The sequence below is a fragment of the Nannospalax galili genome, unplaced genomic scaffold, assembly GCF_000622305.1.
Source record: "Nannospalax galili isolate Female #2095 unplaced genomic scaffold, S.galili_v1.0 scaffold278, whole genome shotgun sequence".
NCBI lineage: Eukaryota > Metazoa > Chordata > Mammalia > Rodentia > Spalacidae > Nannospalax > Nannospalax galili.
This window is the reverse complement of record NW_008347536.1, coordinates 11,391,885-11,414,431: the sequence shown is the minus strand read 5'-3', so window position 1 is coordinate 11,414,431 and position 22,547 is coordinate 11,391,885. Positions and strand designations below refer to the sequence as shown.

At 40.2% G+C, this 22,547-nt stretch overlaps 1 protein-coding gene across 1 annotated transcript in view; it reads right to left on the bottom strand.

Annotated features, from left to right (window-relative positions):
* Nars2 (asparaginyl-tRNA synthetase 2, mitochondrial) overlaps positions 1 to 22,547 on the bottom strand; it is a gene marked incomplete in the record, with an annotated part of 159,637 nt that overhangs the window by 7,870 nt on the left and 129,220 nt on the right. The window contains 4 exon segments of the mRNA XM_008844196.3: positions 502 to 528; positions 2,619 to 2,716; positions 18,203 to 18,340; positions 21,488 to 21,554. Coding sequence (XP_008842418.1) covers positions 502 to 528; positions 2,619 to 2,716; positions 18,203 to 18,340; positions 21,488 to 21,554 — 330 coding nt within the window.

Below are 22,547 nucleotides of genomic sequence, written 5' to 3'. Positions count from 1 at the left end.
ATGATGGTTTACCGAGGAATTTGCAGCTCCATCCTAACTGCGAAATCTTGGCTAAGCTAGTTCATAACTCTAGACCTCAGGTTCAGAGGGGCAGTAAGAGATAATAATAGCACCCACCTCTCAAAGGTTATGATCATTACATGAAGTAGACATAAAAATGTTAACATTGTTTTCTGACACATAAAAAGTAGTAACTAAATGTAAAAAAATATTTTGAGACAGAATCTCACTATATAGCTCTGGCTGGCATAGAATTTGCTATGTAGCCCAGGCTGTCCTGAACTCACAGAGATTTGCCTGCTTCTGCCTCATTAACAGCGTGCCCCACCATGCCCAGAGGTAGCCATTCTTTTACTGTTTTTCACAGACCAGAGGAGAGTAAACAATCATGTGAGCCCCCTATCCGGCTCCTAACACTCACTCTCAGGGGTATGGGAATACAAGAAACTGCGCTCCTACACAATCCTCAGACTAGCAGCTAGAATGAAGGCACGTTCTTACCATTGGTAAGCTTCTGTAAGTCCTGATCTGTAAAAAGAAAATAAGGACAATTTTTGAGACAACGACAATAAAGTCTATTAATCACCAAACATCGATTGTGGGTTGTGTACTCTGAGAACTTCATAAGGAAGTATACACATGGTCCTCCAGTATCATGCAATAGAATTGAGGAGGTGAAACTTCTATTAACAGTAAGGTAATCAACAGTCCACAGTATTATTAAGCAGTATAGGCAATACATGCTATTGAATGAAAATAGGATCCAAAGAAGGGGCCGATCTGACATGAGCTTACTAACCTGTGATAGAAGAAAAGCCCCTATCATTACTAGTTAAGGCACCGGTGAGGCCCACATAGACAATGCACACGTGGACATAACTTTCATTCTACAGCATTTGAAACAACAATACCGATTCTGAAGCTGCACTCATAACATTACTACAATTTAGTTCTTGTCTAATTCGAGAAATGTAATATTTTAAGCTCTTGGTGGTCATTAAAATTAACTTCAGCCCTTTAAAAGAAGCATTTGGGACTATATTTAAAGTGATGAAGGCAGTGAAAGTTCTAATATGCAAAAGTACAGAAAACATGAACAACAGCCACATACAGATTCCTGAGATAGGGGACACACATCTTCACTGGGCAAGAAAAATTTGGATACTACCAGATACTAGGTAAACATTTGATGTTATGAGGAAAGGTTTCCTGGAGGAAGGAAGTAACTGAAGAAAACAGACCAATTAATCTTTCAACAGATGAGGGTTCTTGCCACGTGTGATTTTTATTGTGCCTTTAAAAACTTAGAGAACATTAAATTCTTTCCATCTAAAGATTCTGACCTTTGCTTCAATTCCACAACTTTCCCAGGATTGTCTAACGCTGCAGTGGCAGCAAGGAGGCGGCTGCCTAGCTGGCAAAGGGAGTCTTCTTAAACATGTGCTACTTGCTTTCTTCTGGGTCCTAACCCAATAGAGCAGCTAGGCAGACAGGAATTGCAAAACTAAGTTACCAAAGATTTACAGGTTGGGATCCTGGAAAAGCATCAACTTCTGAAGGATTGCTCCATTAGGAAAAGGTCTTACAAATGGCTAATTTAACATGATTATTTTCAAAATACAGCTTTTCCAGGTAATGATGAAACCCGGTTCCATCAGGAGTGAGGATTAATACAGACATGGGAAACTTTTTAAAAAAATGTCTGGTACAGCAAAAGTGGAAATCATAGAAAACAGAGGTTTATAACCTTAGTCAGCTTCGGAAGACTTTGTGGTTTGCTGGCAGACCCTGCATACACTGGAATGGTAGTTCAATTAGAAATATGATTCCCTACTTCCTACCTCCAAAATATTTTCTATGTATCTATGTATTCATTCTTCAAGTCTGAAAAAGTTAGTTACTCAAGTAGCTGGATCGACTCGTACAAAGGAGAGAATCCCTGGAAGGGACAGCTACTTATTCTAAATGCTAGTTTGGCACTTTTCCATCTTTAACCTTTTCTTGGTTCAGTCTGTATTCATACCCTGGTGGGAACATGCCTTTTATAAATGAGAGTTCATTAAAAGAAAAAAAAATATATATGTATATGTTTATGTGTATGTATGTGTGTAAGAGAAAAATGTGAGACAAAGTTTGATGTGGATGGGCATCTCTCTTGCTCTTAATAATTTTTTTAAATTTAAAAACAGGGTCTTGCTATGTAATTATGAATGGCCTGGAACTCACTATGGAGACCGCAATGGCCTTGAACTTAAGTGTGATTCTGCTTCTGGGTCTACAGGTGTGTGTCACCATGATTGGCTGGTTTTGTTTTGTTTTCTTATCTCTTTTTGAGACTGGGTCTTACTCTGTAGTCTAGGCCAGCCTGAAACTTGTGAAACTCTCTTACGTGGCCTCCTGCTGGGATTATAGAAATGCACCACCTATGCCAGCCAATAGCTCCGGACTTTAAGAAAGATGTCCATAGAGGACAGAAACACCTTCCTCAAGATCATATTGAACCTGACAATCAGGCCTGTTGGGTGTGAGGAGGCCCCAAATGATTTTCTTCTGTCACACTGTGGGAGCCTGAGTACCTCCAGTTACTGAAGTGTGTTTCTTTTAGGTCTGACCAGTACCTGGCTAGCCGCTGCTCTAAGATGTGGTACCGCTCCTCCCTGAGGCTCCCTCCATAGAGCTCTCCAATCCCAGGAACCAGAAGATCAACAGCGGCAACCTAAAGAAGAAACAAGCCGAGCAACCGTGACTAGCACTGTATTTTCTCATGATTCCAAGAACAGGCAGCTTTTCAAGCAAGTGGAACATTTTTTGAAACAATTTTAAGGTTGGATATTTTACTATTAGAATCTTATTCATTTTATCTGTTCTATTAGTCAGGGTTCTCCAAAGAAATAGAACCGGAAGGATGAATATATATGTATAGAGGTTTATCAGCTTAGCTCACAGGATAGAGTCTGAGTAGTCCAACAATGGCTGCACCACACTGGAGAGGCTGAGAATCCGTAGTTGCTCAGTCCACGAGGCTGGATGTCTCAGTAGTCCCAATCTGGCGCTGAAGGTCTGATGAATTCCAAAAGATCAGCTAGTCTTCAGTCTATAGCAGCAAGACGGACTCACCAGCGAGAGAGAAGGCAAGCAGCTAGAAGCGAGGTGTTCTCCTCGCCTTGGCTTTTTATACTGGCTGCCATCAGAAGGTAACACCCACATTTATTAAAGGGTGTGCCTTCCAGCTTCAGATGATCCAATCATGAAGATCTCTCTCATTTCAGTTAATCCCAGATCCAGTCAAGTTGACACCCAGGATTAGCCATCACATCTGTCCACATTCCCTACTTCAATATCAAATACTTAATATTATCTTTAGAATAATGCTACACAAGTGGTGGGCAGAGTTTCTTCTTCCTTCTTACATCCTTCACATGCTTATCAAAAATTTTACAGAAGTGAAAATAAAAGGAAAAGTTTAAACAAATACCCACTGGTAAGAATGAGGGGAGAAAGGCAGAGGAGAGCAGACTTCAAGTGAGTGTCTACAGACAGATAGATACTACCAAGTGAGTGTCTATAGATAGATAGATACTACCAAGTGAGTGCCTACAGATACTTCTGGGATAGAACCGAAGGTAGCAGAGAAGACAGTACAGATTTGTACAAGGTAAGATTCTTTTTGTCTTTTTTTTTGTTGTTGTTATTTTGAGACAGGGTCTCCCTGGAGCCCCAGCTGACCTGGAACTCACTATGTAGACCAGGCTGGCTTCAAAGTCATAGAGATCCACCTGCCTTTGCCTCCCAAGTGCTGGGACTAAAGGTGTGCACCACCATGCTTGGTCTTCTTTATTTTTGTCTTTTTTTTTTTAAATGAGGAATTTTTTAATTTTAATTTTTTGATAAAAAATATACTATGTGGGGGGGGGGATATACTATATATACACTATTACCCTGGCTGGTCTAGAACTCGCAATGTATATCAGACTGGTCTCAAACTGGGCTTCCCACCTGTAGCTATCCTCTTGCATCTGCCTCCCAGGCACTGGGATGACATGTGTAAACCACCATGCCTGGCTTTGCAATAAACATTCTTTAGGGGAAAAAAGATTCATAGGAATTTTTAGCTATATACCAACCCAGGAAGAGGGCCAAGACTAGGACTAAGTGACCTTTCAAAACCCTTTAGCCCCATGAGTCTAGTAACCACATATTTATATGTATAAAGTACTAGTTTCCTATCTTTGAATCTCATTAAAGGGAACAACTAAATTAACATAAAAATATAAAATAGTTTAAGAACATACCACACATAAACTTAAAATCTGATAAAGCTCACATAATGCTGATATACAAGGTATTACATGTTTGAGGGGAAAAAAAATTCTGGAGTCTTAGTGCCTCCAAAAAAGACAACAATTAAAAACAAGTCCATGCAAACACACTCAAATGCAAAACACACACACACACACACACACACACACACACACACACACAAACACGCACACACACACACACAGTCTCATGTAGCACCAGCTGGCTTTGCATCTACTATGCAGGTGAGGATGACTTTGACTACTGATCCTTCTGCCTCCATCTGCTGAACTCCAGGTGTGTGGCACTACAACTTACCTGTGCCATGCTAGGCCTTGAATCCAGGGCACTGTGCATACTGTGCACATACTACCAACTGAGTTACAGCTTCAGCCTTCCTGTCTTTCTTTTGTAGGACATTTGGTCTGTGTATGTCTCTGTTACTTCATCAATAATGAAAGCAAGAGTTTTCTTTTTATTTCTTTTCCTTCCTTCCTTCCTTCCTTCCTTCCTTCCTTCCTTCCTTCCTTCCTTCCTCCCTCCCTCCCTCCTTCCTTCCTTCCTTCCTTCCTTCCTTTTTCTTTTTGTGCACACATTATGACTGAGCTACATTCCAGGTCCTACAATGAACAGATTTCTTTAATTTGTGGTATTTCAGTATGTCATATATATTAAGTTTTGATTATTAATCAAAGAAGTACAAGTTAAAACAACGAAATGCCATTTTGGCGTTTCTTATCTTGATAAAGATAAGTAAGCAGTATCAACTATATAGATAAGAGGTGAACCAGTATCCTCATATACAACCTTTTCTGGTCAGCAAGTTGGCAACAGTAACTAAAAGTCTTCAAAATGTAATAATACGCTGAGTCAGTGACATCAGTTCTAGGAACTGGTCCTAAGAAAATAATCAGTGAGACAAAAAAAGAGTAATGCTCAGGATGTTTACCACTGCATTACTTCCAATAACAGAAATCTAAGTGTGGGTCAGCAAGAGATGCTCAGATAAATTTTAGGCATTGACACAGCAAAAGACTGCTATGAACTTAATAAAACTGTTAATTGCATTGCCATTGTTATGGGACCATGGATTTAAGTTTTTTCTGGTTTTCTCTTATTTGCATTTTCTTTTAAAAATGAACATGTGTTACATTTTTGTTACATAAAATAGTAAAAAAAAATTTTTTTTTTGCAGACAGGGTCTTCCCGTAGCCCCATCTAGCCTGGAACTTGCTATGCAGATCATGCTGGCCTTGATCTCACAGAGATCCACAGAGATCCACCTGCCTCTGCCTCCTGAGTGCTAGGATTACAGGCATGTACTACCATGTCAGGCAGTAATAATATTTTAGTAGAGGAAAAATAGAAGCTTGCTACTTTAGTTTGTATTTCTGTAATTACTAGTGATATTTAATTAAAAAAATGTTTACTTGCAATCTGTACTACTTTATAATTTTTTTTTTTTTTGGTCTTTTTGAGACAGGGTCTCTCTGTAGTCCCAACTGGGCTGGAACTCGGTATTGAGACCAAGCTGGCTTTGAACTCGGAGAGATCCATCCACCTGCCTCTGCCTCCCAAGTACTAGGATTAAAGGCATGCACCACCAAGCCTGACTTATTATCTATTTTTTAAAATCATCTATCTATCTATCTATCTATCTATCTATCTATCTATCTATCTATCCATCCATCCATCTATCATCATCTATCTATTTGTGTGTGTGTGTGCGTGTGTGTGTGTGTGTTCTCAAAGCATACATATGGAGGTCAGAGGACAGCTTGAAGAAGTTGTTTTTCTCCTTTTACCATGTGGGGGTCTTAGGAATCGAGCTCAGGAAGTCATGCCTGGTGGCAAGTCCCTTAATCTGCTGAGCCACCTCCCTGGCCCTGACCTTAACTTCTGCTCCTTCCTTTTCTACCTCCAAATTTCTGGGATTACAGGCATGCATCACGATACCTAGTTTTTGTGGTACTAGAGATTGAATCCAGAGCTTTGTGCATTTGAAGTAAGCACTCTACTGAGTTATACCCCTAGCCTGAAAATTTTGTTCTTATCTTCAATACGGTTTTATATTTAGAATTATGGGCAATTAGGTTTGGAAGAAAATAATTATCCAAGTGGGTCTCTGGCCTTTGCCATCCTGTATAGCTCTGAATAGATAGATATATTTTAAAAAAGACTATCACTTCCAAGGCTTAAACTCAGGGCAATTCTATGTAACAAAGGTGGCCATAATTCCTAGTGACACTGCAAGAATATAGAAAGATTAATAATCATATGAAAAGGTCTACTGCCTCAGAAAGAGAGTGGAGAGCTGCTATTAGGGAGAGGAGGAGATGGTTCCGTGAGGCAAGTGGCCATGCAGCTCTGAGGCGTTCTGCTTTCTCCATATAGTCATAAACATCAAACCAGAGATCCAATTCTTACTTAATCTTGGTGCAACTATAACCAAAAGAAATTAAAACAAAAACAAAAAGCAACCACCTCTTGGATCTTACAGTTTTTTAGAGAGGCATAAAAAACTACTGTTCATCCTTGATTGCAAGCCTCTTTTATTTATTTTTTAATATTTTATTTATTATTTTTATTTTATGTGTATGAGTGCACCCATGCCATGCAATGCTGTGGAGGTCAGAAGAGGGCTTCGGATTCCCCTGGAACTGGAGTTAAGGATAGTTTGTAGCCACCACGTGGGTGCTGGGAATCAAAACTGGGTCCTCAGCAAGAGCAGTCAGTGCTCTTAACCACTGAGCCATCTCTCTAGCCCTGGCTCTTTTATTTTAATGTGTGAGTTCACTGGAGAATTCACTGTGTAATCATGCTATCTTAGACCTTCTGTGTAGTTTTATTTATCTGGAATATTTACAATTGCAGTAGATCTGGAAGCTTCTAAACCTTTTGAATCACCTTTAAATCTTACACCATGGTATGATACTCATGCATATTTCTAACATTTTCTAACTCAACCTTCTGAATTACCAGGGTATCTAACTGGCTATGTTCAACTATTTCTGCATAGCTATTATAACCCTGTGAGGTGACAGGGACTGTATCAGGATAGGCTAGATGCTACAGTCATATAAAACCCCAGAGTTTTTCAAGTCTCAGCATTAGTAACATTTTGGCCAGCTATTTCTTGGTTTTAAGGGCCTGAAGTATGTGCTGTAGAATTTTTTTTTTCCTCCTTTGGTGAGGGGAAGGAACCAGGGCCTCCGTATATTCAAACCACTGAGCTCACCTGTAGTCATTCTAAGATACGTAACAGTACAACTGGCTCCCATCCACTAGATGCCAGATGAATTATTACAACCCACAATGTCTCTAGACATTGGTAAATGTCCTTCAGAAACTGGGGAGATGTGAGTATAACAATCCCTGATTAAGATTCACTAGTTTATGGGCTGATGGGTAAAGGTGCTTGCTGCCAATCCTGACGACCTGAGTTTGATCCCCTGGTACCCAGAGCATAGGAGAGAACTGACTTCCCCAAGTTGTCCTCTGACTTCCACACTGGCACCTGAATGCCATGGTATGCACATGCCCTCACACATATATACACATGTAACAGTACACACAAAATAAGGAAATAAAGTAAAAATAAATACTAGCTTATAGTGAATTTGCTTTTTAAAACTTGTGCTACATATCCATCCTGGAGGTGACAAGAAAGCCTCTCTGGCAAGTTTTGGAGCAGCCAGGAAAAAGAACTTCCATGAGTCTGCTAAAAGCATTTGCCAAAAAGCAATGTCCAAATTTCACTCCTGTTCATAATTCTTTGGTCAATGCAAGTCATATGACAAAGCTAAGGGTAACAGGGTAGGAAATTATAATCCATGCTGAGGGTGAAGCAGAAACTGTGTATAGTAAAATAACTTTACCACATTGCTCTTTCCTCATCCAACTGGTTTCTTTTACCACTACTGTCCCAACCAGGTCCTCATTATCCATTAGAATGAAGGCCAGAATAACAGCCCTCTTATTTTCCTCCCTCAAACCACAAGAAAAACACAAAGCACCATGAACAATCATACAGATCAGAATCATTATCAAAAGTACTGCTATCAAATGACCAACTTACTGTCCTTATAGCAAATTCCAACATGCTACCTGCAAAGGTGACTCTGAGACTGGACTGCTAGCTCCCTTTTCTGCCCAGTCAGCTGATGTGTGCCTGGCTGTCCAAATAGCTAGATTGTTAGGGGTATGTCATCTTTTTGTTGTTGTTGTTCTTTTTGAGACAGGGTCTCCCTGTAGCCCCAGCTGGCCTTGAACTGATAGAGATCCGCCTGTCTCTGCCTCCTGAAGGCTGAGATTAAAGGTCTGTACCACTATGCCTGGCAAGAGTATGTCTTAAATCAGTCAGAGCATTTCATTTTTGTCCCTAGGGAATGAAGCTGCAAGTTCCAAAAAGTCCCTTTAGGAAATATCTGTATTTTTAAAGTAGACAGCCAAAAGCATACTTATTTATTCCTGTTGATAAGTTTCATCATGACTATTTCTGAGCAACAGAAACGATAAAGTAACAAACAGTATAGTAACTCTCAAAGCTTCCTATGTCAGTCTTTTTTCTTAGAAATTTAATTAAATCATAGGTAAAATTCTGCCCATGACCTTGAATTTTTAAACATCCTTTTGAATTAACAATCATTTCTACTTTATGAAAAAAATAGAGTCTAAGAGAATAGAATATAGGGACAGAATGCACAGCACAGTTGTAGGGCTGGTAATTGCTGGCAGTAATGAGGTTATAAGGAACAGGAACTAGAGCTAAACCTTTCATTAAAGCTGTAGAATGTCTTAATTCATAGATGACCAAATTTAAGCCCTTTAACTTCAAATCCCCTCTGTGTTTCTGTGCATCTGTGAGCAATTTCAATACATGGAAGGGCTTCAGCTCTGCTGCCTGCATCACTGTCCTGCCCAGGTAACAATGAAGGCTACAGATGATTTTCTTGCACAACTCCCTAACATTCCTCACTTAAACAAAACCTGTTTCACTCTGGGGTCATCTTCTAGGCCCAGCATGTTTCCTGGACCATCTTCCTCCACCGGGTATGAGTTTTGATTCTTGCTTAAGTGACACAGCTGCAGTAGCATGCTGCCTAGAAATAGTTCATGTTGGTATTCAAGCTGAGCGAACCCTGGTTACTAATTATGATGCTCCCTTCTGACTCTGACTCTTTGATTCCAAGCAATGTACTCAAAATAAAACTTAGATCTTGAATTGAAAAGAAAAAAAAATAGGCTAGATATGAGCAAGTTCAAAGAAAGGAAAAAAGTTTAATGTCCTTTCTTCTGCTACTTTTGTTACCTCTGACATAGACAAGGCAGTATTTTTCCCCTGAAAGCAACGTCCAACAAGGAAACGTCTTCCAGATGTCACAGTCAGAAGATGCAGATGGACACTGGCAGACAGCAATGAATGAAAGTGATTAGGCTATTATAAATAATGAGTCAATTTTATTACTTCTGCTTTCTGAACAGGCAAAGTTTTATAGCTTACAAAGATACCAATGGCTTCAAAGGAATGGAATTCTCACCTTGTCTCAAAATATATGCTTCCCTTCCCTAAGGGCCAAGGTAATTACACACTTCTTTTACTTAGGGAGCTCTAAATTCCAAGCCAGCCAGTGGAAACATCAGCTAGAAGGCACATAAAGATTATATATGAGTTCTGCCTCTTGGAGACAGGAAAACATTCCCGTAAACAGCAGACCTTAGGAATAAAAGTCTGACTTCTGGGAATCACCTACGACTCCCTCCACATGCCTCCATTTCCTACTTCCGGCTCGTTTCATAGAGCACAGACCATCAACTGATCTTTAGAATCCTATCTCTCTCTCCCTCCTCCCTCCTCTCTCTCTCTCTCCCTTCTCTCTCTCTCTCTCTCTCTCTCTCTCTCTCTCTCTCTCCCCCTTTCTATATAGCCCAAAGTGGCCTTTAGCTCTTTCTCCCCATTTTTTTCTTGCTGTCATCACTTTAGTCTATGATCCCACTTGTCTTCAATCCACTCCTAACTCAATCTCTTCCTGTATGCCATTTTTAAGCCTAATCTTTTCATCTTGTCATCATCTAAAACCATACAATGCTTCTCTATTGTATGCATCAAGTATACATTATCTGTAGCAATCCAACCTTTCCATAAACTGCTTCCATCTTGCTTTGATACCTTTATCACAAAGTCACCATTCTCTTACTTTAGTACTTTTTATTACAACTTTAATTTATTTTAGTGTGTGTGTGTGTGTACATGTGTATGTGTATGGTTGCATGCATACATGTGGAGGTCAGAGGATAACTTGTAAGCAATGGTACTTTCTATTTTGGGCATCAGGCTTGGTGGGAAGTACCTTTACCTGCTTGGTGGTTCCTCTAATATTTTTTACAGAGTTTAGTTTGGAAAGCAATTTTATAAATATTAGCTTACAGGAACCCTCAAAACTTCCCATGCCAGTTTTTTTTTCTTGAAAATTGTTTAGCTAAAGAAATGGGGAGGCTGAAATGGGGAGAATGTTTAATCAGCTATCACACATCCATAAAAATCTTCTCCCTACATTCCCTCCTTAACAATTTAAAGTATGTGATACTTCACACTACAGAACCTGAGAGTGATTTGAAAGAGGCAGAAATGCACTCTTTTAACTCTGACACAAACTCCCAGGACAATCATTAGTCCCCACTAAGGGTAAGATCAGCAATCCCTTCACTGTTTAGGTTGGTTGAAAGCTTACGTTGTATTGATGCAGATCAGGTAATTCAGCCCCAGCACAGGGAAATTCACTAGATATCCTCTGGTTGCCTGTCCAAGTTGACTTCACAGTACATACTTTACTGAATGTTCACCTATGCTTAAGTTTTTCTAGCAGTTTAGTGTAACACTAATACTAATCTAGGTAACACTGACACACTTTTGAGTATGCCAGCACCACCTGGTGGGTTCTGATCTATCCCATCTTGAATTGCTGAGTGGTCACTTTTTCCTAGTCACACATGGAAACACTTAATGGATATCATTCTCCGCGAAGCCACTCATCTAAATGAACATTTGCCACTTGACTTCAGAGTATTTAATCAGGGACCTAGACTCAAGAGCACCCGGCATTTTGCATGTACACTTAGATTAATTTTATTGGGCCTTTCAAATGATCAAATATCCTTGATAATTTATCTGTTATCCCTATATAATCCAGTGAAGAAAAACAAGCTATATGTAATCAGAGACTCTTAGAGGTGATCTAACCTAATTCTCTGATTATACTGAGGTAGATACTGAGGCCTGATGACTGGGGCGCCTTGCTCAGGTCATACAGATAAGTAGTAGGAGAGTTGGATTTCAAGCCTAAAATGAATAGCTCTTAAGTCTGTGTACTTTCCATTATTGTATAGTGCATGTCTTCATTTTTTTTTGGAGGGGGTAGAAGAAAAGAAAGAGAAACTACTACTGTATAAACATACCATTTTACTATTACTTTGGCTCAGGGTTGTAAGTTCGGGTTAAATGTTTCCTCATCCTTTTTTTTTTCAGTTCCCTAGAGAAAATACCTGTGAAATACATCTGGTTTACCCTTGTTTGGGCAGGGGGTAGTCACATACAGTCTCACTCTATAAACTAGGCTGGACTATGTGACCCAGGCTAGCCTCCAACTTAGGGCAATTCTCTTGCCTCAGCTTCCTAAGTGCATGGTGTTTGAATAATTTAGTAATGAGAAGCTACATGGTGCTGCACTGCCTAAATTATGAAAGTGTGCTAAAATCTTATGATACTGCTTCCAAGGTCTGACTTCTATTACCAGAGACTGCTAAAGGTGTCCTAGAATCTACACAGGTAAGAAGGAAGTGTGAGGGAATATCTGCTTTTAACTCCTCCAGTTACAGCATGTTACAACATGGCAATACTAGAAACATTGTAACATTATTGTACTTTTTCAGAATAAAGTTATCACAGTTTAGAATATTTGAGACAACTTCATAGTTATTGACTTCCTGCCACTGGAAACAGTGCACTATATTGTGACCTGGAAGTTTCTCTGACCCTATGGTGACAAGCCACGGCCCCACCTCCTTCCCATGCTCTGAGGAAGGCAGTCAAGCCCATTAAGGGGAGGGGCTATGGATATATAAGCCAGGAAAACCACGAGGCCAGGCTCTTATCATTTTGTGTGGCTGTCAGGCCACAGAAGGTGGAGTAAGATGGTACACGTGGATGCCCTGCCCATCTGGGGGCTCCTTGGGGTGAGACAGCGTGTGCTTCAGGGAGGGAAGAGCTGGTGGCAGGCATTCCAAATATAAGCCTATGAGAGCCCATGTCTTTGTAAATCACCCCCTTTCCTGGACATCATAGAAACTATGCAAAATCCAAATAGAATGTCTTATGTCAGTTTGTCAATCCGTGTCAGAACCTCGAGACCCTGAGTGAGGGCGGGTTTCCCAATGGGAAAGGGAAAAGTCAGTGAAACATATATACTTTTCATACATTATCCAATTTAATCCTCAGGACCAGATAGATGGTGGATCACAGTGCCACCTTGCACCCTGACTACAACCTCCTGAAAAATCCTAAACCAGAGCCCAGGTGGGGCACAAATTCCTAACTCCTAGGAACCAAGAAGGATCATAAAATTTATTGTTTAAAACTAAAATTCAAAGAGATTAGGTATGTGTAAGATCACACAGTCTATAATACACAGATCTGGGAGGAAATTGAACACAAGAGTATGTGAGTCTAGGGCCATTCATTGTATTTTCCTTTACACTTCCTGCCACAACTCACAAAAGTGAAAGTTGGTTTTGCCCCAACCCATTCCAATTTCTTTAGTAAACCAAGTCACTATGCACTATGTCCACGGTGTATCTAAAACTTTGGTGAATGCTATTCATCCAGTCACCTATTCCTGCACTAAACAGACTTTAGATGCCTGCTATGCCTTTAGTCTAAGACATATACTGGTAAGTGAAAAAGAGCTGGGTAGGTGCTCTGAACAAAGGGCAGAGTCAGTAATTAGTTATACATGTAAGTAGAAAATTAAAGTTTGTCAAAGGTTATGATGGATTAAGAGTTAGTAGCTCAGTGGGGCGTGGTGGCGCATGCCTTTAATCCCAGCACTTGGGAGGCAGAGGCAGGCCGATTGCAAGTTCGAGGCCAGCCTGGTTTACATAGTGAGTTCCAGGACAGCTGGGGCTACAAGGAGAATTTTAAAAAAAAAAAAAAAAAAAAAAAAAAAAAAAAAAAAAAGAGTTAGTAGCTCATAATGACTGGCCTGGTAAGATATGCTTATTGGTTCAACAGTGGCACTAATGCTACAGGGGCAACCAACCATTTTATGATTGGATTTAAGGCCTGTTCCATAGGTGGGAACTCATGCCTGGTACTGAAAACTTGACTTGCCAAGAACCTGTGTCTGAGGAGATCATGGGCTCTATGGGAGAGCATACTACTCTATTTAAATGAGCATAGTATCAAAACTTTATACCCATAAATTAGTGCAGATCTCAGCCTTCATCAGAGAAGCTTCCTTTTGCAGTGGATAGTGCTAATACAAAGTCTCAAAACAGGTCAAAGTGCAGAGAATAAGTATCTGTGGAGTGCTCAGTCCAAATGGGAGGTCTATATGACACCTCCTTCTCCCAAGGCTCAAGGGCCATTACAGAAGAGGAAGAGGAAAGAATGTAAGAGCCAGCGGATGGGGAGGAATGCTATGAAATGCTGCCTTCTGGATATGACAGGGCCACTGCATTCATGAACTCACAGCAGCTGTGGTTGCCAGCACAACATCAGGACAGTCAACATTCCAGCATGGAAGGGAGAAGGGATCACTAGGCCCTTCCCCTAGCTGAGGAGCTATTGGCATCTCATGCCTGCTTGGAAAGAAATTTTTTTCATGGGTGTTGCCTCTGATAGGTTATATACATGTATGAAATTTTCAAAGAATGAAAAATATTACAATAAACTAAAAAAGTGAGTAGCTAGGTCTGAAACTTAAAAGCATCTAACAGAAGTCTCTGACTCCGTATGGAGAGTCAAGGTAGGTCAATGAATCAAATGACTTAGGTGAGGAAGACTGTTAGGACTGAAGAGCACGTGCTGAGGCAGACCCAAGAGGGAAGGAAGCACTGGATGCCCAAAGTCACAAAAGGGTGGAGTGGACATGGGAGAGAGAGTAGAGTGGAGCATAATACCTTGGGCCAGAGGAGAGGCAGTCAGATTTTACTTGGCCTAGTAGGAGCAAAAGGAAGCCACTGATTGATTTTAAGAAAGGAACTAACAAGATCAGATTTACATTTTTATTAATTTTTTTGAGGTAGGGTTTCATTCATTCAACTCAGGCCAGCCTCAAACTATGTCACTGAAGATGACCTTAACTTCTGATCCTTCCAAATGATAGAATTACAGGACAGGCTACCATACCCAGCTGCAGATTGACATTTTCTAAAAGCTCATACTGAAATGAGAACCAAGGAAAGAGGAAGCAGGAAGAGCAGTTAAGAGGCCACTGAAAAGATGTATATAAGACTCAGAAGAGATCTTAACTAAAACGGTAAAGTTAAAATGAAAAAAAATGAAAGGATCTAAGAGATACTTAGGAATGTAAAACATCAGAGCTTAATAACAGTCTGCACACTGGAAGTGAGAGAGGGATGTCGATGGTGACTCAGTTGTGCAGCTTGCACAATTACATGAAGAGAGAATATTCAAAGATCATGCTAGGCCTGGTGGTGCACTCAAGAGGCCGAAGCCAAGGCAGTCAGATCTCTTGAGTTGGAGGCCAATCTCTTCTATATAGTAAGTTCCAAGTCAGTCAGGGCTACACAGTGAGGCCTTGTCTAAAAAAAAGAAAAGATCAAGTTTGGCTGAGAAGGGAAAAGAGAAGTCATGGATACTGTATTAGACAAGCTTTAAGATGTGGAAGTAGTAGTCAGTGAGGCAGTAAGAAGTGAGTCCAGACAGTTCAGGGCGTCAGACATGTCCCACCAAGTCACACAAACAGAACTGGATTCCCTGGTCCCACACGGTGGAAGGAAAGAACCTATTCCTGAGAGCTGTCTTCTGATCTTCACAATGCACGATGGCATGCATGTGTGCTCCCTCCCAATAAATAAATAAATAAATAAATAAATAAATAAATAAATAAATAAATAAATAAATAAATAAATAAATAAAATAGATGAGTCCAGAGCTCAAAAGAGAAGTCTGGAGTAGACTTCTTTAACTTAGATATCTCAATTATTTGAGACTAAATGGAAAACTATGGGGACATTATGAAATCACCTGGCAAAAGGAAAGAATACCTAGGACTTGGCCTTCAGGAACTCCAATACCAATGGATTGGTCCAAAAGCAGTCTATACAGAAGACAAAGAAGAGTAACCAGTGAGGATGGAGAGGGAGAGAACCTGATGCTAAAAAGCCAAGTGGTATGAGGGCTTTTTTTTTTTTTTTTTTCGGTCTTTTTGAGACAGGGTCTCCCTGTAGCCCCAGCTGTCCTGGATTCACTATGGAGACCAGGCTGGCCTCGAACTCACAGAGATCCACCTGCCCCTGCTTCCCGAGTGCTGGGATTAAAGGTGTGCGCCACCACAACTGGCCGATATGAGGGTTTTTACGAACAAGAAGTTGTTAATAGTGCTGAATCGTGTGGAGAGGTCAAATTAGACTTCTGAAAATCCATGGACTTAGCACCATGAAGATCAACACTGACCCTAACAAGAACTTCTGCAGTGACGAGGGGGGGGGGGGGGGGGGGGGGGGGGGGGGGGATATTAGAGGGAATAAGTAACAAGCAGAAGATGCTGCAGTTGTTCTAAAAAGTGAAATAAATAAATAAGGTGCAATCTCGAGGAAGTGTTAAGTTTGAGAAATTAAAACTTTAAGATTATGGGGGCTGGAGAGATAGCTCAGCGGTTAAAAACATTGACTGTTCTTGTAGAAGAGCGGGGTTTGAATCCCAGCATCCACATGGCAGCTAACAACTGTCCATAACTCTAGTTCCAGGGGATCTGACAGCCTCTTCTGTCCTCTGTGGGCATTTCATGACACGGGTGCACTTACTTATATGCAGGCAATAGACACATACACATAAAATTAAATTAAATTAAATAAAAACCTTAAGTCTATAAAAAATATATTGCTATAAAATATTACTAATTCTTTACATGTTAGACAGCTCCAGAAAAAGAGGGCTCAATATGGCTCAATACGGCTGGGTAACCAGGGAAGTCTTTACAGAGAAGGCTTAAGCAAAAAACCTAAGGAGTATAGAACTGAGTGAAAAAAAATACTTCATTTAGGGACATTACATGACAAGACAAAGTGTGATTGTGAGGCAGTAGGCACAAATTATCTTTGCAATTTAGATTTTCATTTTTAAAACAGAGAAAACAAGTTTCTTGGCAAAGTTGCCCTGGGATTTCAAGATGAGATGGTACTATATGACTAATACTGTCTTCTAATACTATAACAGAAAACAGGAAAGATATTCAAAGAGATAACCTTGCATACCTAAGACAGGGATGTTTTATTTGCTGGTAGGCTGTGACCTTCATTTTCTACAAGTACACAGAGCGATAATAGATAGCAAAACCTAGGGCTTTTTTTTTTTTGTCTTTTTGAGACAGAGTCTCCCTATAGCCCCAGCTGTCCTGGAACTCACTATGTAGACCAGGCTGGCCTTGAACTCACAGAGCTCCGCCTGCCTCTGCCTCCTGAGTGCTGGGATTAAAGGCATGCACCACCACGCCTGGCCAAAACCTAGGGCTTTTAAAAAATATATTTTATTTATTTTTTATTTTATGTGTATGAGTGTATTGCCTGTATATATGTAAGTGCACCTATGTCATGCAATGCCCTCAAAAGAGGGCATTAGAGCCCATGGAACTGGAGTTATAGATGGTTGTTAGCTGCCATGTGGGTGCTGGGAATTGAACCTAGGTCCTCTGCAAGAGTGGCCAAGTGCTCTTAACCACGGAGCTATCTCTCCAGTCCCAATTTAGTTTTTTTAAACTATCTTGAGATAAGCGCATTTGTCTCACAGACATTTATAAATAATATTAAATATATAATGACTCATTAAGTATTTGAAAGTCAAATTATACTATATTATGGTTCATCTTGTATAGAGAAAGAGAATAAAGAGAAAGTTAATTAGAAGAGTTAAGATTGCCGGGTACAGTGGCATACACCTTTAATCACAGCACTGGGAGACACAGGCAGGCAGATCTCTATGATATCAAGGCCAACCTGGTCTACATAGTGAGTTCCAGGCCAGCCAGAACGACATAATAAGACCTTGTCTCAGAAAAAAAAAAAAAAAAAAAAAAAAAAAAAACTAAATAAAACACAAAAACAAATTATGAATAAAATCAACTAAAACTGAGAATGGAAAAAAAAAAACAAAACCCACACAACCAGGGGGTAAGAGGCTGAAGAGATCAGAGAGACAAACACAGGCAGATGGATGAGGACCGTGACAGGGCGAATGTGCTGAGAAATCCTCCATCACCTTCCCACACTGTTTCTATATATAACTCAGGCCAAAGAACTCTTAAGCCTTCTTCTCTTCTGCCTGACCATGCCAGGGGCATTATCTGTGGTCCAGCAAGCTTTCCCTCCCAGGAGTTTCCTAATCAATACTGAACTTGACAGCAGACCTGGCACTGCTATTCAGTGTTCTAGGTTACTTCCTCCCTGTTATTTAAGCAAAAGCCAAAGGAAAATGAAACCCACTTACACTTGCATCTGCTGAACTAAGGACCCTATGTGAGAGAAATGAGAGGTTTGTTTACAGGACACTGGGATCCGTGTGAATACCTCCTAGGAGGTGCCTTTGAAAAATTATAAGTGCTGACTAATTAAGAGGGAAATCTAGACTGACATGTTAAAGCTCAACTTATTTACTATTTCTTCTTACTGTCTGCTGAGGGTCGTCTTCATTCTCCCTCATGTAGAAAGGCTTGAGTGCTAACGGATAGTTAATGACGAAGACAGGTATGTCGCCACAGTGTTTCACCAGGTACTTCTCATGTTCAGTTTGCAGATCAACACCCCACTGTAATGAGAAAAAGAAGATGGGGCTGAAATGTAACATGAAAAAATATCCTGTATCAGTTCCAAGGGCTTTCTCTCCCTGGGGCTCAGTGATGTGTACAGCAGGCTACACAGCTGACTAAACTAAAGGGAAATACTTGCTAATAAGACCAGTCAAAGGCCTGGAAAGATGAACACTGAAACCAGTAGATAAACACCATTGTTTCTGTGCCCCATCTCAGGGGAGAAGCATTCAGCAAGCAAACAGCACAGGCAGAAAAACAAAGTACTTTCCATGCAGAATTGTGGTTTTATTAATACTGCCTAGAGTGTCTCCTCTAGTTACTATTCCTAAGTCTCAGGAAATTAAATGATGGAAGATCAATTTCTAATATTGAGCCTATCTCTGGCTAGATGGTTTTTCTCAGTGAATTTCTTTTTAAATAAGACAGTCAATTCATATATGAGATGCACTTTGATGAATATGTAATAGTACCATTCAATCTATTTACTTAGTAAACACCAATGTACCTACTAAATTCCAGGTACTATACTGGGTACTGAATAGTAAGATAAATAGTTATTGTTGCTGACTTCCTGATACTTTCAAGGTAGGAGATGAACAAACAGAAATTACACAAAGAATTGATTAGAAATACAAGTGCTGACTGGTGGTGCACATGAGGTGGAGGCAGAAGAATCAGCAGTGCAAGGTCATCTGTTCGTGGCTAGCCTGGATTACATGAAACACTGTCCCAAGAACTAAAGCAACAGCAGCAATCGGGCTCATGTTACTGTTAAAATTTGTAAGAACATCTAACAGCTGGGGTGGGGACTAATGAAGGGGATCACATAGACAAAGGTGACACCTGCACGTTCTTCATATCACCTTGCTTGGCAATCTCCCCCGCACCCCCAAACTCACACTTCAAACATGAAGTTTAAACAGAAGGATATTTAATTAGGGAAAACTATTTTAGATTAATTTTTCTTAGAGTAATTTCCCCTACTTAAATACAGATTGGTCTATGCATAATGGTTATGTACAAAAAATTATAAAACTGCCCTTCATTTTACAATCATAAATGAAAAGCATTTAAGTTCTCTAATCAAGAATTTTTATGTTGTTGGGTTTTTCTGTTAAAGTTAGTGTGATTTTGTTCTCAGTTTTGACTCCTTAGATGTTTCACTCATCACAAGCACAGGCATCTCCTCAGTATTAATTCACAAGAGGTACCAGGTCTGTACCAATGAGCACACACATAACTCACTGGATATAAAGGTAAAAGCCGAATGCACACAGCACTAATGCAGAAAGATACAGCCACATAACCACTACTTTCTCCTACCCCATCTCATTTGATGTCAACCAAAACATGCTACTGGCAATTTATTTTTTTTTTTAAAGAAGGCCAAATACACCAGGTGGTTTACGTGCAAAAAAGGAATGGGGGAAGAGGAAGTGAGAGAATAAGGAAACTTCACTGTAGTAAGTGGGGACACTGTGGGAGCAAACTGCAGTTCCTTTTTGTTTGTTTTTGCTTTTTGAGACACAGTCTCATTATGTAGTCCTGGCTGGGTTGGAACTCATTTTGTAGACTGGACTGGTCTTAAACTCACAGAGATCTGCCTGCCTCTACCTCCCAAATGATTTCTAAGATTAAAGGTGTACACCACCACACACCTGACAGACTTGCAGTTTCTGAGAAAGTATTCTTGGTCTGTAGAGAATTCTGGAGTCAAGTAGAAAGTTTCCTTTTTATTGGACCCTCCCATTTGGCTGTATCACACAGACTGTACCTTCATCCTCCACTTACCACTGGGCACCTATTTGGCCACTTTCAAATTAATAAGCTCATTCTCAGTCTTGACTCCTTCCTTGGACTTTTCATTGGCTATGGAAAGCACAAGGGTCTCTTCAACTGCTGCTGATAAAAGAGGGATGATGTCTGCACCAAATGAGCATGTAAGGCTGGTAGAAGGGGCAGCAGCAGTGGGCAAGGGTGAAGGTGAGTGTGATGCCTGGTAATATCTGAAGTACAAGGAAAAAGAACTGGAATAGGAATCAGAAGACATGCCTCTGATGCTGGGTGCTTGGCACAATGACAAGCATCTGGCCCATTTCCACCTATATCCTTGCCAATAAAATAGAGGCGTCCCATTACAAAAATGGAGAGAAGAGGGATTGCCAGAGACTGGGGCTGGGGGAAACAGACAGCTGTTGGCTGATGGGCACAAACTTTAAGTTACAGGGTGAATAAGTTTTGAGATATAATATACACTATGGGTGGTGATGAATGTATTCATTAATTTGATTGTTGTGAGAATGTGAAGTGTATATAAACACACATATATTAAGTCATTATATTGTACACCTTGAAGATATGCAAGAACACACAAATCTTTATCAATTAAATATTTTTTAAAGGTCTTTAAAAAAAGTTCTTAAAAAAAGAGCCATTTTGGGTAGCTCAAAATTAAGGGCCCCCAAAAGTTCAAATGAAGGTTGGGCATGGTGGCCATGACTTTAATCCCAGCACTCCAGAGGCAGAGGCAGGTGGAGCTCTGTGAGATGGAGGTCAGCCTGGTTTATATAGTGAGTTCCAGGTCAGCTGGAGCTTCAGGGAAACCCTATCTCAAAAAAAAAAAAAAAAAAAAAAAAAAAAGTTTGCTAAAAAGGAAACAGGTTTAATATGTTGCCTAAATGTATTTAATCAAATAACTTCTTTGTCTATCAGCTTTTAACATTCAGAATACACTTGGCAAAACACTAAACTACTTGATTTCTAGAGTAATGCTCTTAAACTGTCATTTTGCTCTTGAATTTTCATCTTTCTAAATGTGGGAGACTCCTCTTTAACCCTTTAATCACTGCTATTCCAAACGATAGGAGTAAGGGTGCACATCTTTAATTCCAGGTTGGTCTCTAACTCAGAGATCCGCCTGCCTCTGCCCCCTTAATGCTGGGATTAAAGGTGTGCACTACCATGCAGATTTTTAATGAAGATAAGGACAAGGACAATTAGGGAAAACACACACACACACACACACACACACACACACACACACACACACACACTGAATACTACCTTGGGGGTAAAGGTGAAGATCTGGTATGCTTGAACACACACACACACACACACACACACACACACACACTGAATACTACCTTGGGGGTAAAGGTGAAGTTCTGGGATGCTTGATTTAAGATCTCCACTGCTTCTGTATAAGAAATGCTGAAGGAAAACAAGGTAAAAGCAGAGAAAGGTTAATTCAGTGGGACTACTCTAAACTTGGACATTTTAAAACCAGGGGAAAAAATTCCAATATAGATCACAAATAAGTACTAAGTAATCAAGAATTAAGGCTCACCAAATCCTATAAAAGTGTGATCTGCATTAGAAGTGGCTGTTCTGTAACCCCAATCCTGACCAACATGCAATGTGCACAGAAGGAGCTGGTTACTTCAGCAAGCAGTTTTTCTAAATCCATGCTATGCCAATATTCTACTAAAAAGTATGAAATATTGAGGCTCAAAGAGAAAAAGATTAAAAATTGTCATTCACTCATCATTTATTCATCTGAAAAATGTATTTCAAGGCTTCTAGGTAGTTAAGCAGTGTCCTAGGTATTGGAGACAGTAAAAAAGAGAAAGTCCCTGCCTTCATGGAGCCAAGATGTGTGTGCAAGTGTATGTGCAGGTGTGTATGAGTGTGAGAGAAAGAGAGGGAGGAGGGGAAGAGAGGGAGAGAGGGAGGGAAGGAAGGAGAGAGGGAGGGACAGAGAAAGAGAGTGAATATTACAATGCTAGGTGGTCATTATGTTATGAAGGAAAATACAGTGAGGTAAGAAGACAGGGTGTTTGGGGGTGCCATTTTAGGTAAGATTTTAGGTCTCATTAAGTTGGTGACATCTTGAATAGAAACCTGCATCAACTGAAAACATGAACTGTATAAATATCTGGGAGGAGAACACCAGGCACAAAGAACAGCAGTGCAAGGCCTTTGGTGAGGAACAGTTTGGCCGGTTGAAGGAGCAAAAAGGTGGTTGTGACTGGAGCATACTGAACAAGGAGAATATCAGGAAATTCACTAGGAATGGCAGTCAGAGCAAAGGGCTTCTTCAGGCCATGGAAAATGGTCTTGGTAATCTATTCTGTAAGTCTGTTGAAGAAAACTGTCATTGGTTTTCTTAATAAGAAACTCGCTGGGCGTGGTGGCACACACCTT